The sequence below is a fragment of the Gymnogyps californianus genome, unplaced genomic scaffold (assembly GCF_018139145.2).
Source record: "Gymnogyps californianus isolate 813 unplaced genomic scaffold, ASM1813914v2 HiC_scaffold_36, whole genome shotgun sequence".
NCBI lineage: Eukaryota > Metazoa > Chordata > Aves > Accipitriformes > Cathartidae > Gymnogyps > Gymnogyps californianus.
The window spans coordinates 291,826-308,180 of record NW_026114246.1 but is presented as its reverse complement, the minus strand read 5'-3'; the positions used below and the strand labels follow the sequence as shown (position 1 = coordinate 308,180).

The following is a 16,355-nucleotide window of genomic DNA, read 5'->3' as shown; positions in this document are numbered from 1 at the left end:
TTATTTTAGGTTCTACTTTAATTAACCCATGGATAAGGAAATGCTATTGATATATCTACAGACAGCCAAGCTATCAGCTGAACCACAGCACTATGCAAACACAGCTGTAGTCCTTCCAGAACTACCATAGAACCAGAGCACTATAGCTACTCCTGGCACCCCAGTTAAGTCCCCAGGACAAAAGGCAGCTCTGTTAACACGCGTCTTGAGTTGCCCACCATCAGTTTCCCTCATTAAAACAGCTTTCACAGGGTCAACAAGGAATGAGGAAGGTTAGCTCTGACTTAGTGCCAGGTCTGCACTGCCCCTGACCCAAACAGGGCCCATTTGAGCTGCTCTCTGGCCATTTCTTTGAGCTAACGCCACCAGGCACACAACAAAGAGCAGCACAGCCGTTCAGAAGGCTCCACAATGGCCAGACAGTAAGCACAGGCAAGGCTCAACCTACTCCTGCAGAGCTATACAGGTGTCTCCACCATGCTTTTGAGCGCTATGTAGGAGCATTAATTAGGTGGGTACATGCATGGCACAAGCATACACACAATGAAAACAGCTTGAGCTGAGGAATAGTTTGGGCAAAAATCCACAGAGCTAGCTTGGGTTCAAGTCAGCACCCCGGCAAGCAAGGGCTGCACATCCTGGAACAGTTCTAAGCAAGGCCCAGGCTGATACCAGACTGTTTCTCGATCCGCTTGGACATAAACTCAGTCATTATTTGCAACTAAACTTCTGAACAAAGTCATGCCAGTGCTTCTAGACCCCCATATGCACGTGACTCAAAGTATGCCAGTGGCCTATCCCAGACAGCAGTGAACAGACTAGAAACACTTTTGATAGAGCGGCTTAACACGTTAAGAATAAAATGACCCCAAATTACTTAAATATTTTTGTAGTAGAAATCATAAAACTCATTATGAAAGGAGATCTGGTGTATTACTTTTACAGCAATAGAATATATAATTTGTAAGATGCTGCTGTCAGGCGACAGAGGAGCTCTGAACTACTGCCATCTCTACAGCTGCTGATCAGCAATTTCATTACACGCTAGTCTCCAAACCAGAAGACCTAATCTTAGAAATTAACCTCAAATCACAATCTGAGAATGGCAGATTCCCCGTGGACCAGTGGAAACCTCTTGTAAGCAATTCAGCCAAAAGGCAAATAATACTAGAAATGCTGCACAGCCCATATCAACTATCAACTGAATTTTATGTTATCTAGTTATAAAGCGTAATAAAGCTAAAAAGGAAGAGGGAAAAGTTATATAGGGAGTAAAGACAAAATACACAGGTGACATATTTGCTCTGTTTGTGCTTTCTAAATGTCAAATTCCTCCCCACATACACATTCAGGCATTCATATAACTAGTCAATAACTAAAAACTGTGCTCTCTTTATAGTAAGAACAACAAAAGTCAAAGGGTTTAATTCCAAAACTGTGAGGAATGAAACTAACGTTCCACAACCCACCTCTGTCTTAGGGAAGTCTACGCATTTTGAACAAGAGCCTTCGAATCATGTAAAATTAAACAAAACAAAAAAAAAAGACTAAAGATTCCTCTGTGCTTGCAAACTATTTTATGGCATAGTACGGTCCTTTCCTCTTGATTTAGCCTTTCTATTTGACTGAGCTTACAGATTTAAGTAATACTTATTCTAATAATCTAATAATCTAAGGTAATAGCAAGGTCTATAAAACATGACATATAAATTAAGGCAAGTTCTTTCTTATTTAATGCCCTCAAACATTTCAACTGTAAACTATTGAACTATAGTACAAAAAAGAATCCTTTAAAGTGTTACTGGAAAACTACATCTTGGTTTATAATGGTTCACAGGAGTCAATGAATCTGTTTGGCTAGTGAGCCTCAGTTCTTGGGCAGCTATGAAAAAATGTATTTAAGAGCTATCCATTTATGTTTGTAGTACTTTGTAAAAGCCACTTAGAGACAGCCAAATGCCTCACAAATGGAACACGACATACAGAAGCAGGTCACTTTTCAGAACTGTATGCTCTTAGCAGTTGCTCTAGATGAGAATAGGATAATCTAGCTAATATTATTGCAGATTATTTTATTTCACCCTTGCTTTGTCAACTTTGCCTTGTCTCAGCCACCCTACTCTTCAATTTCCTTCCTGACATCAAGCTTTTGTCCTCAAGTCCTCTTTGAACTGTTGCCATTCCACAGTTATCAGGTATCTTTGCTACTCTCCATTATATCACACACCTTAATCACACCACAGCCCATTTTTTTCTTCTTCTGCATGTCTACATCATTCCTTTGCTGACATATTTCCAACTCCTCCATTTCACACGTCTGAGTGAAACAACCCCCATGATATTTCAATAATTCTTTGCCTACTGAGTTACATGCAGAGAAGATACACCAATGGTGCCATCTTACATGCAAGAATATAATTTGAGTTTTCAAGTCAGCTTATGCTCTAATATTAACAGTCTGAAGACAAACTCTGTCAGACCATGAGTCAGGGCCCTGAAGGCACTAACAGGTCTTAATTGCCCTGACCAGCCTCACCCAGGGCCTCCATGAACACCCCCTGCCTGTGGCCCTGGAGCTCCATTTAAGCTCAGCTCTGGGTCTTCAGTCCTTGCCTGAGCGATATCATTAAGTGTACCTGTCTCCAGCCCTGGCTAGACCCCTCACCCAAGCTTCAGTGTGACTCCAGTCCTGTTTAGACCCTGTTGCCTGGATGGACTTCAGACACATGTTGCAGTTTGTCTCCAAACCTGTCTCTGGTTCCTTTTGCTCCTGACTGGACTCCTCAGATGGACCCTGGACCTGGCTCATGACTTTGCCATGTCTGGGACTATCAATGGACCCTATTACCATCACCCAGCTCTCCTCATGTATAGATGCTGTGGGACTGTTCCCTGGTCAGTGAGGGCACTGTTCCTGCTGGGATTACCCTCAGCTTCCAGCTTGCCTTCGCTTCAGGAGCGGCCAGCCCTTGCTGCTCCCTGACACTTTGCTAGTCATTAATTCCTATCAAATTCAGTTTCATCAAGTGCATGCAATATATTTGCACTTGTTTTTCAGCCCCATTACTTTGCAACCAAAGTATAGGACTTAATTTTTATGTAGTCTCTCTATAATGACCAATTTTAAATCTTATCTCTTTTTAAAAAGATACTAACCACACAGGTTTTTGTTGTGGGGACCAGTGTGATTAATTAGCTTCTACAATACACATCTGTCTTGAGGTTAAAACAAATGGTTGGCTGCAATGTAAGCAACCTATGTGTCTCCAACTGAAGTTTTAAAAAAATTATCACATCAAAACTTTAAATGCTATTCTACATGCAAGTGCAAGTAACAATTACATGGCACTAGTTCAGAAAAAAAAATAGTTTCTTCTAGAGAGTACTGTATAAGCATCTGCAGTATAGGGACAACGACTCTTTAAACTGATGAGGGATAAATTATTGTGTGTTACAAGAGTAATATAATGAAGCTGCCAAGCTACTTAAATGAAGTCTATTTTAAAAGAAAGCTTGACTGCCCTGTTGTTCCATAATTACCTTCATTTTCTTTCCATTTACAGCTATTTTATTAGTGTAAACACACCTTACAAGCATTTTTTGAGAACTCACCTTTGAGAATAAAAATAACCTCATCCACTACCATATTTGTGTGTTCTCTTGTACTCTTATTTATACACTGACCCTCTCCTCCACTGGTACTATTCTTTCCTTTTGCTAGTCTCTTTTCATATTTTTACTGAGTAGCTATTAGCTCTCTGAAAGGAGACTACTAGCCTTGCTATTGCTCACTCTTTTCTAAAGTGAAATAAACCCTTAAGGCAAAACTGGTGCTTCAAATGCAAACCTTATTCTTGAATTCCAGTTCAGACAACAACATTCAGATTATTTGTCTCATTCTCTGGTAGGCACAATCAACACTGACATATGACAAAACATCACTGCTGCAGAATTTCCCTTTGGATAACTTATGCAGCACATACAAATACTCCTTGAATACGTGACAGATCAATCAAAGCTACTGCATGAAGAGCTCTTTTTTTTCCTTAATTTAAAATATAGTGGTTCTATTGAAAGTAGTAAACCACTTGTTTATTGTTGGGTCTTTAAATAGCCACAAAATACATCTCTAGTTTTATAATGAAAGATGGTACTTCTGAACATTATTGAGATCAGATGCAATATCCATAAAAAACTCTACTTAAAACAACTGAAATATATAGAAAAGATGAAAAATTAAACAGTTATCCTCTGCAACAAAATTTTGGTTTGGACTTTAATACAAATGGCATAACTAACATTTAGTAGGACATTACTTTGTTAGATTGATAGCAAATGACAACATCAGAAAAGTATATACATATTGAGTATTCATAAAAGATAGGTCTTCAAATATTTTATATAAAATACATCAAATCCGATTTTTAAAAAATAATGAATAGAAGCTTTTCATGAAATCTTCCATGTTAACACTCCAAGAATAAGCAGCTGCAAGAAGTGTTTGCCCACACACATTCTGGAGCTGCCTATAGTCTGTCTAGTTGAGTCAAAAGTTAATTTACTTCCTCAACATCAGTCACAGGTCAAGGGAAGATTAAGACAGACACAAATTACTGCAGCTAGAAAGTGGCTTGTTAACAAAACGGTACCTAAACATACTGTTATACTGGCCAGGAGGGAACAACTGCACTTTGAAACTCAGACAGAAGTAGCCATTCATTTCTTCGGAAATATGCATTATAAAGAAGGCAATGTTAACTGTTCAGCTTGCCTCCTGCTAGAAACAGTAAAGGATGTGATCTTAAGACAGTTTGGAGGTATACTTTGTAACACACTCAGAATCAAATTCTTACAAAAAAAAATTAAAAAGCATATCAAAATCCACTGTATTGTCATGAGAATGAAAACATGTACATGAATAAAACATATAAAACAATAAGCTCTTAAGGATTATACAAATTTACTGAAACTGTTAGTATAAAAGAAGATTTTTTTTTTTAAACTTGGAGTTTTTTTAAACTATTTGTGAGTAGGTTCAAGCTTCCCTGCTAACTATATAAGCCTCTCAGCATTTCAATCTCTTAAAACAGACAATTTAATCTACAACAAACAATTTGGTCAACAGCAGAAAAATCAACAGCTGCTGGGGGAGTGGGATATCTTTAATTTCTTGTTTTTCTCAGAATACTAAAAGTTTAATTTCAGGCCCTATGGTAACAACAATTAATAAAAAATTAAAAAAAAAAGGAAACAGACATGGTTCATTTTTAAAGAACCAAAAATGCACAAGTTTAAGAACAGATATTTTCCTGCATCACAAAGAATTAGATAAAACATAATAACTATGAACAAGACTGTGTGCTACTCCCAGACAGAACTGAGTAGTGACATTGCCTTTGTATCTCCAGAAATTTACCTTATGCCTAACACTATTTTCAAGCATGCTTAAAGTTCACAGACTCCTTTAAAAAAAAATTTAAAAAATTTACAGAAACAGTCACAAGGTTGAGGATGATTATAAATTATTACCATACTAAGATGATTTGTCCACAGAATAAGTTATACAAAGATGTCAGCAAAAGCAACATTCAAAATTGAGAATGTAGCTAAAAGTTAAAAATACCAACCATATTAATGTAATTAGTGTTTCCATCCTCACCATTCATCAACATGTGCTTAACAGGCAAGATTTCCCACAGTGCCACAGGGGAGACCTATTACATTGGTCTAATACACTGAGAGCTATACACTGGTCTAATAATACCTACTGCTGATTTGATCTGCATTTATTTCCTCCCCAAAAAAGAAACACCAGACGCTGATTTTGCTTGTGTTTAGTTGTGAGTGAAAGGCCAAAGCAGCATGTTATTGAGGTAGATGGTATCGATTAAATTCTCAAGGTACTTTGGGTTTTGGAACTTAACTTCTTCTGAATCTCACTTGTGCATTTTGATACTTCCTGTTTTTGTGAAAAACAGCTTTGAATGTGACAGTTCCTATCAGTCAGAAATACAACCCAACCCAACTGTCTTCTGGGCTTTTCCAGTCATATATAAATATTGCATCAAGCTGAGATGTATAGTGGAATAACACGGTTAATTGAATCATAATGCTTAAACCTACATTAAGGCAACATCAAGGTCATTTTTGTAACCCAAAAAGTAGTATTTTTCCAGTATAAGTTAAACATGCTAAACAGTATATATTAAACCACCACCACTAAAGCAATTTTTATTATTTTAACATAGGTTTGAAATTGTATCTATTGACAGCTGGCATTCAAATTCCCTTCTCCATGTATCCATATGGCATTTCACAATCTTTCTATCAATTTCTTAATTTGACAAATACATTTCTCTCAAACTTAGAGATACCAAATATTTGGTATTAGGAAATACCAACATGAAAGCCCTTTGGGGTTTTATTTTGGTTTGTTTTGAAAACAAAATAAGTGTAATTTTCAAATGCAGTGTCAGAACCTATTTTAAACCGTTTAGTCCCTGAAGGAAAATATTATGTCCTTCTGTTTTAGGATACTAGTGCCAACAAACCTCACCTCTACCCTCCCAGGGTTTTTTTGGTTTGGGGTTTTTTTTTTTTAATATCTCTACTCCTCTTCAAATCTTCAAAGTAGAGAGAAGATTAGGTTCTCAGATCAGTCAATTTAGGGAAAAAAAGTTATTCTAGCATGTAATAATGCTTTTTTTTAAAAGATATGCCAGACTTTAGGTAAGTAACCTGCAGTTTTGAGCCCACAATGACTAGTTGCCACAGAGGTGGTAAGAAAAGCTTTCAGCTGTTCTAGTGCAGAAGCAAGCACACTGCTTATTTACTAGTTATCTTTCAATATAAACATACCTTAAACATCTTTCTTCTTTTCTCTATTAAAACTTCTCTTGCTAAAAAGGCTGCCATTCCTCCTCCTTTGAGTTTCTAATTCCAAAAGTGAAGGAACCAAATGTAATTAAAATAAGTCACTCCAAGTTATATGCCCAATAATGAGCAGCAATTTAAGAAGCCTCATCAGGAACATTTTGCTGTCATCACCTTCTGCTCTATTTACTTTTCTGCAATCACATTAGAAAAACAGCCATTTCCAGAACAACACATCCCTCCCTTGCCCCCATTCTCAAACTCTGACTCTCCCAACCTCTTTTCCCCTCTTACTTTCACGTCTTTCTACCCATCCTCTTCCTCACATGGACCAATACTGAAACTACCTGAACTTTAAGAAACATTATGGGAATCCCATACAAATTTAAGAACAAGAATGATCTTGATCTTAGCTCACTAGGAGACAAGTTGTGCATTAGAAGGCTAAACTACATGATACATGGTAGTTTTCATTTTTTTCACTTTTTCATTTTTCTAATCTGTGACAGAATTCTTCACTTTGACAGCAACATCCTAATGCTCTAATGCTTCATTGCATCCAACATTTTCTTTCTTCCATGGGGCCTTTCCAAAGCTTCCTCTTTCCATTTTAAAGGAAACAGGGAGCACTCCTACACCCTACTTCCCATAATGCCAAACAGGGAAGCCAAAAGCAGGAAATCAAAAACACCATTCTGGTTCACTGGAGCCACTCTGACCTCATAATAAAGGTGCATATCCACAAACAACACATCAGTCATGAATAAGACAGTATGCTGTTGGCCCGTCAGCTCTTACAGGACAGAAGCAAGTAGTGATGGATTAGCAACTTTGAGATCCTACATAAAGTACTGCAAAAGGACTCAAGTCATCCTACTTGTCAGAAATCTCCTCCTCTCTCCCTCAAAGCATGTGAAACTGATGGGGCAAGAGGGCCTTCCATCACGAGAGCCAGACACCAGATCATCATCAAAAGGCATGTGAAAATAAAAAATAACCACTGATGATGCTTTCAGTCACAGTGAATACGCAAGATTTGGCTGCTAGACCCTCTCTTATCCACACAATCATTATTTGAACAGTGTGGACAGAGTCAAAGGGAATGGGTTTTAAATTAATTATACACTTGGATATGTGGAACATTTACTTCTCCCAAACTACTGCTTCAGGCTATCTGCAAGATCAGATGAACACTCACTTCTGCCTGGAGTCTTGTTTTTAATCTTATCCTCATTAAGTGTACAAACTGCAGTGTTTTTTATCTTTTTCTCCACTTGCTATGTCTATTTCTCTCTCCACATCTTTCACCTTGAGTGTGCTCCAAACCTTCACGTCACCACAATCTTATGACCAAGAAACTCCCTGGAGCTTTATTTTGCATTTCAGTTTACAGTTGTACTATTGTGTTGTAATAGAGTCTGATTCACTGTACTTCTCTGATATGCGTTAAAAACAAAATAGATATTCAAGATAAAACTGTAAAATTAAAGTTAAATATATATTTTAAAAGGTCTTTTTCCCCTATGAATAACCAAAATGAAACTATGTATAAACACCACTTATACAGCAATGGCAAGACAGCAAGACCTCAAAGAACTTTTTCCCCTGGTCTTATCTTGAGGTTTTATTCCAGGTAGTGTCTGCAGATGCAGTTAGACATTGGAATTAATTTTGATGAAGTTAAATGAAGTTAACTACTTTTTTTATTAAAGAAAATGAAAGCTTCTGATGTGTCTGAACCTGACAACACCACACGTACATTATCTTGCACAGCGTATAAGTAGCAGATATGCACTACAGCTGGATGAAATAATAATACGACTGCTGCAACGTGCTACTATTCCAAACTTGAATGTCATACTGGCTAGCACTAACTGGCTAAATAGTGCTTCTATTAACCAGACATAGCCAGAGCTTTGTGCATCTTTGTGTAGCTCTCTGGTCTACCTAGATCTGGGAATTCTACTAAGCCAGATTTTAAGAACATGCAACAAAAAAGCCAATACTATTTTGAAGTAAAAAAAACCCAACAGTAACACAAAAGAGTAAGCTAGTTATTTTGAGGAAAAATAAACTTTTTTTGACATTTAAATAAACATTTTCTCTATTACTGATGAAAGAACAAGATAATTGAAACAGGTTTCTTCTGTATTTTAGAAGTCTTATTTTCCCACAGAAATGGCTTCCCCTTCTTTTTCCGCAGGGGAAAGCTTGCTTATGTTTCCTCATTCTCTTGAACATACAGCATGAATTGAATAATAGGCTTTCTACTACACAAATGTCCATAATTCTTTGTTTTCATAACCTCAGGTATACATTTATGATGAACTAGCAAAACATTTGCTATTATGCTCAGAGTCTTTACAAAAGAATTACAAGAAGCAGGTAATACATTTTGAAGAACCATCATCTATTGCTGAAAAGTGACAAGAACAATCCATTATCGTGAAATGTAGAGACTGTGTGGCCAGATATTATACCTGCACACACAAAATACTCTGCTTCTGCAACAGAAATTAGTATCTTTGTATCCTGACTGCAATACCTTGTGAAATAAAGGGACTCTCTGAACTACTAAGTGGTTTTGGAACAAATAGCTGATTCCCAGTTCAGTAGAAATTCGTTTGAAGTTCTTTTCCCAGCTCCGCCTACACATATTTTCTAATGCAAGGAGACACTGCAATCTTTCCCAAGATGAAGACATTTAAGAGTCCCTCCTCTGCTTTCCTCCTATTCACATGAAACTTGCGAAGAAATATAACTGTATTATTTAAATTATACCCTTTAATCAAAGTTTGGCTGAAGATAACTGAGGTAAAATTTGAATTAATTAGGTAAGACAGACAAACAAGGTGCATCTTTCTTCCCGAAAAGGTCAAACTCAAAAGAGCACATTCAACATAATTTCAAGCTCCTGAAACCTTGACAGATCTTACAGCATGAAAGCTTCAAAACTGCTATCTAAGCAAAAGAGGCACTTCTACTTTCTGTATCAGCTCAAGCCATCTGCTGATGTTCTGTTAGGCTCACCACTAGACAGAAGAATGATGGACTCGGTAACTGCTGCTTCAGTGATTTAAACTAGGCATGCAGAACTTCCTGAAGATATCAGAAACATTGCTGCATGTTCTCTTAACTTAGGGCTGAACACTTATTTTCTTGTGTTACCAGTCACCAGTTCAGAATCATCAAGCAACTTGGGCATGCATATTTCTGAAGTGCTTAAACATGCACTGATAAATTTAATCTTTGCGTTAGAGGAAGTCATAATATTTGTAAGAATCAAGTATAACTCATGGAAATCAGTATAGAGTCTCTCTTGTGACTACTGGAAAGTGATCTTGGGAACTCTTTTCAAAATCAGAGGACAGCTATTTTATTCTGTAATTGAAGTTCTGAAAACTGGAGAACTATCAGAAGTTTCACATGCAAAAAAACCACTACAAATAAAACTATTGCTTGAAGATTTTAACTTTAATCCTACAGTGGTCAAACAATAAGCTATATTACTCTCATAATTTAGGCAAACAACATGAAACTGTAATTTAACAAAGTTGTACCAAACTAGACCAAACCTTACTCTTAATCAGAGTAAACAAAAGCATAGTGCTGAAGTGACAGAAGAATCATTCAAATGCCCTCACAGTTGACAATTCCACCATCTTCTTCAGTTATCTCCTAAGAACAGTGTTATCTTTTATTGTTAGTAATTCTAATGCCTATATTTACTTTAAGACTCATATCTAGCATACAGGTACAGTACATTCTTTCTACAGATTGACAAATACATGGATTACTCCAATAATAAATTAGATAGGCAAAGACTTTAAATACGCTCTGAATTTGTTGTAACAAAGAAGTTACTTGCACCAAACTGTATCTGTCAAAATGCTTTCCTGAAAGGAAGTCAGCATCACAGGATCTGTATATCCAGTTGCAAGATATGGTGCAAACCATTGGCTTCTCAAAGAAATAGGCTTTTGGATAGTTGTTGATCATTATAACTGGAAAACAAGCCTAAGCGGTTTGTATTATAAGACCATTCACAATTCTGCGAGGTAGGGAAGTTCCTTTATCCCCTTTTTACAAAATGAGATGTTAGATACTGAAACTAGAAATGGGACTTGGATACTGCCAAGCTTTGAGGCATCTACCTGTCTACTGAAATTTATGATATTGGAAGCAAGAGATACACTTTCTCTCTTGCACCTCTATCTAATTTTATAACCTCACTATGAGCTGCAGAAAGACATCCTGAATTTAAAATTTAGAGCCATGAATCCTTTTCTGAAATTATGTATCTTGATTCTCCCTTCCAAGTAGGGAGATTGCAGAGGCTGCTTAACAATATTTTTAGTATAAAACAGTAACTGAAAAGAGGAGAGATATAAGTTTCAGTGCCTACTTCATCAAGAAAATAATTATTTTACAAAAATTATGCAATGAATAACTTCCTTAATTATTCCTTCATACTGCCAAAACTACTATCTTATTCTGAAACATCTTTTCCTTGTTCCAAGGAAAATTTTATTCTTACTCTTCCAATATGCAATGATTGCAAAGGTATAAAACTTTAAATAAGAGAGACTCATAGTGCTCTTCCCTGCCTCTTCTCCAAGAAACCTGCAGATTTATGATCAGGCCATTCTCCTAAGGAATGTGAAACGTAAGTTCCAGTCCCTCTCAGGCAAATATCTCCAATTTCCCTCTTACTGAAAATATTAAGGGACACTAATACTTCAGTCTCCCTCTATGGCAGGGAAGGAATCTGGGGCACTATTTAAAATAAGAAATTTCCTGGAAAAAATGCCAACTTAAGAGTCTCTACCTCACATCTCCATGCTGTTCATTCCCACTCCTACTACATCCTACTGTTTGTTCTGGAATAACGGCTTAAAAGGTAGAGTGGTAAAACTTTAAAACAAACAAACAAAATTATTTTTAACCTGAATCAGTTGACTGATCCAATTTACCACATGGCACAGGCAACAGTTGTGTCAACACCACAGAGGACTAAAAGAAGGGCAGAAACAAGCAAACATGAACAGTAAGTTTCTGCATTAGCATAGAGGAATTCCTAACTTCATATTCACAGATTCCAAAGCATTTTTATGAGACTGAGGATTAATTTTCAGCACTGTAAAACAGGTGCCATTTTAAGAGGGAGGAAGCAGCAGCAACCAATGGGACAGAGCATAAAAACTGGGGAAAAAGTAGTACAGCCATAGTCCTTCTTTCTTTGTATATGTGTGTATGTATAGCTTTCTGTGTGTAATTTTTTTATATAGATATGTATAAAACCCCCACAGATTAAAAAAAAATTACTGAAACTATCTTTTACACATTTATGTTTAAAGATTTAAGTAGCATGGAAAAGCAAACCCTCCAAATCATAGTAAATGCCATTGAACTATATTTTTTCCTCCTGACTAGAAGGGAGTCTTACAAAAACATAAGTCCTGCGACATGCACAGAAGAGAACACATGCACACATCTTCAATTACAGGTTGGGTCACGTATTGGATTTTCAACACAGGTCTCTGCACTGAAGAAACAAACAACAAAGCATCACCAAAAATTATAAAGCGATTTCCAGCATTATTTCCAGGAGTAAAGAGCAGAAAGAGCAGCTACATATCCCCTGAAAAAAGTAACAGAACTTGGGGAGGGGAAGGGAAGGAAAGGAAAAGCTACAGGGTACAGAAGAGGGCAAAGGGGAGTAAATCTCTGGGAAGACCGTGGTGGCGTTGGAAGGAGCCATCGCCTTCTCCGGCTCCCTGGCCACGGAGCAAACGTTGCCCATCACGCCAGGGCTCCTCTGCCGTTTCGACCAGCTCCCGGCCTCCGGACGCCGCAAGGACTCCGAGCGGGCAGTCACAGCGAGGAAGACAGCAAGGACAGACACGGACAGACACGGAGGAAGGCCTCAGCCAGGCACCTGCTGGCAGCCCGGCCGCCCCCCGCTCGCGGCGGGGCCCTGCGCGGCCACCCCGGCCCAGCGACCGAGGCGGCCGCGGCGAAACCCTAGGCCCGGGTCAGGTTCCTCGGGAGCGCGGCGGGCCCCTCACTGCGGCGGTGCCGGCCGGCGGAGCGCCCGCGGTGCCCGTTACCTGGCCGGCGACAGACGAACCGCGACAACCCCACTCCCCACAACAAGGTGCCTCAGAGCCGCTGACATAGAGAGAGCCGCCACCATGACGCTTGCCGTAGCCACTGGCAGACGGCGGCGTCGCAGGGCCAAACCTCCTCCGCCCAGACAGGAAACGCGAAGGTGAGGGCGGAAAGAGGGAGCGAGAGGGAGCAGGAGGGGCGGGCAGGGAGGGGGATAGGGTGCGATGGAGAGAGGGCTGGGGAAGGGGAGAAGGGAAAGGGTGGGGGACTGCTGGTCCCCCATCGCCAGCACTGAAGAAGGTTGGGCTTGATGCCCTGAGCCCCTCAGAGGAGCCATGCATGCATTCGGGGCGCAGGCGCCCCTTACCCCTGGTGCCCGCCCCAGCCACACATTTGGCCCAGAAACTGTATCAGTTATCAACCTAATAATGCATGTTATCTCTCACACCAAACCTTCGGTCACATGCAGATAGACATAGTAAGAATATCTGCATCTCAGGAAATTCAAGAATTTTTCTCTCTCTCTTCCAAAATCTTTTTTCAGTGCGTGAATGATGGTAGGTTAGAGGAGGCATTCTCACCAACTCAGATTTACTTCAGTTAATCTACACTTGTACCTTTTGTGGTGCTTCAGCTAGGAGAAATCTTCTATCTTTTTCTGGAAGCAGAGGAATATTTTATAGCTCTTCAAAGGCATCAGCTGGGGAAGAGCAGTTTGGTGAAGCCAGTTGCCCTTGAGGGCCCAACTGTAAACTGAGGCAAGTTGTTTGAGTCTGTCTACTTTCCATCAGCTGTCAGATAATCATAGCTCAGCCGAAGACCTTTAGGGTAGATCCAGCTTTCAGGATCTTTGTATCTGGTGTCTTCTTTCATTGTCAGAGATGGAACCGGTGGTTTGGGCAGCACTGAAGGCCTCCTGTGCTTCACGCGGCTCAGTTTTTTGAACTCCTGCTCTCCTTGCTACCTCTTCTTTGGGTGAAGGGGGAAGGACAGAGGTAGCACACAGCAGCTGGAGTTTGGAGCTGACACTTTATTAACTGAATCCATCAAAGGAGGGTGCCAAATTCAGGAGCTGCCTTTGGCAGCTGCAGAGACAGGACCATCTTGTGCTAGATCACAGTGACCGATGAGCTTGAGCATGTGCACAAGTGAACGTACTGCTAATTGCTAGCACAGTCCCTGGAACCCTTTTGGCCCTGGCCAATTAGCACCGTCCCAAACAATGTCTGAGCACAGGCTGGGAACTAGCATGGGCCTGGGACTGTTCCTAATAAGCCATTGATGAGGCCATTCTGGGTTTTGGATTGCTTTTTTGGAGCAGGGGAGAAGAGGGGAAAGAGTTTAGCTCCATGGATGTGAGCTGTGCCACGTAAGCTGAGCTGCATCAGGGGTACAAAAAGGTCCTTGGACTGTTTATTTACTAATATAAATGTAACCATAGCATTTGTTGCTGAAGTATTATTGTATAGTAGTCACAAACATGAGAGACTATTTCAAGACAAATAACCATAGCTCTCCAGAGACAGCATGTGTGCAATTCCAAGTACACCGTTTACCATGAAATTAATATGCACCAACAGTCCCTTGCAGTCTGGTGCCTGAGAAAGGGGGAGAGATACAAATTTTTCTGTTTCCTGCTATTTCCCCAGGTTTAGAAATAGACCTATAAGATACTCCTATGTAGTTTTAAGTTGGATGTATACTGTTTTATCTGATTGCTTTAAATTCATATAAATGCATTCACACATATAACACCTTTGTAAATCATTGTGTCTTAGGTTAAACTAATCAATTTGTGTGCATATACACAGTCTTAGAAAATAAAGTGTTAAATGCTGTATTCCCCCAAATAATTCAATACATCAATTTTTGAGGTGACCGCAAAAGAATCATTCTAAGTCCATACTTTCATGAAGGCTTAAACTTTTCATTCATAATTCTGGCTGCAAGCTGGTCTTCTGTCACTGATATTCTGTGAAATGGTGTCCCTCAAGACTGAAACAGTTCATGTGCCAACACTTATTGTGCTGTATGGTATGCTCACAGTTCCTATTATCTCACTCTATGAGAAAGTTTATTAGCTTAACTATGCAGAGTTAGAGTCATATTTTCTTTTCACATATGTGAGCTGCACACATTGTAAGAATTGGAAAGGAAAATTTAACCTTTTACTTTTTTCCTGTAAGAGTAAGGTTGTACAGCTTTACTCCATGGCCAAGCAAATAAATTCTGGTACAATTAATTTCAGTCTTGAATAAACCACAGTTAGCAGTGACAAGCAGAATTCTAGAGATATTCCTTAATGTATTGTTGCTTTGAATTGGTTTGTTTTATTCTGGGTGGCATAGAGGAACTATGTAGGAAACAATAGCATCAGTCTCAAAGATCTCAACAGTCTAATGTGGCAAAGAACTGGTAGAAAAGGGGTACAAAATACAAGCAAATTGATTATACTAGCTATAGCTACGTGTATTCTCAGTTCCATTTTTTTTGTTGGTTGTATTGCTTTTACATACAGAAACTATCATTTCAGTGTTGGATAACTCTCAGATTCTGACCCTTCAGACATCTAAGCATGACAGTAGCTTAACATGCACCAAGTTGTTCACATTAATTAACTTTTATAGGACTGGAACTTAGTTTTTAAAATACTAATTTTTAGTTTGAAAAACATATTTTATCTTTGTAAGAGCTTACTCTGTAAGTAGTGACTCTTTTGGCTCCATTCTGTCCAGAATAATTTCTTTGCTGATGAAATATCAGCTGCAGTTATGTTTACAGGGGTTTTTTTAATATTTGCAGTGGGACAAAGACTATTTCTCTTATATAGTCCTTTGCAAGCCTTACCATGCTTTAGGTGCCAGGATAAATTTAATGGGAGATTTTGTCCCAGATGTCAATTTCTGCATTAAAAGATGAGTTAGTATAAGAACATGATGTTTTGGGATTTTAGTATTTATTTACGTTCTCTATATGGCAGCCAGGTTGGTAAGGAAGCTGACAATATTCTCAAAGTCTGTTTGATTGCATATGAAATTCAAAGTGCAGTCGGAGCTGTCTGGATTTAATTCCCCCTCCCCTCCCCTTGGTATGGGGGAATAAAACATCTCAGCTCATACGGGAGAAAAAAATTAAAACCAGGCGGTGCCAGCCCCATTGTAAGCTTCACATGCAATCAAATGGCCTCACAGGGAAACTCCTCTTCCTGGCTGCACTGCTGCCACTGGTGAATCACAATTTAAAAAAATAATCACTTTTTATACTCCTTGCTTTCAAGCTAGACATTAACATGTGAACCAAAATCTTCTTTTTAACTATTGCCCGGGAGGCCACCAAAGAATCCCAGCTGACCCCCTGCCATCAGAGTGAGT

The 16,355-nt window shown here is 39.0% G+C and overlaps 1 protein-coding gene across 1 annotated transcript in view; it reads right to left on the bottom strand.

Moving 5' to 3' along the window:
* LOC127028603 (NADH dehydrogenase [ubiquinone] iron-sulfur protein 4, mitochondrial-like) overlaps positions 1-13,069 on the bottom strand; it is a 55,930-nt gene extending 42,861 nt beyond the window's left edge. The window contains exon 1 of the mRNA XM_050914325.1: positions 12,984-13,069. Within this exon, the coding sequence (XP_050770282.1) occupies positions 12,984-13,069 (86 nt within the window). The remainder of the gene's footprint in view (positions 1-12,983) is intronic.
* Between the last annotated feature and the right edge of the window lie 3,286 nt (positions 13,070-16,355).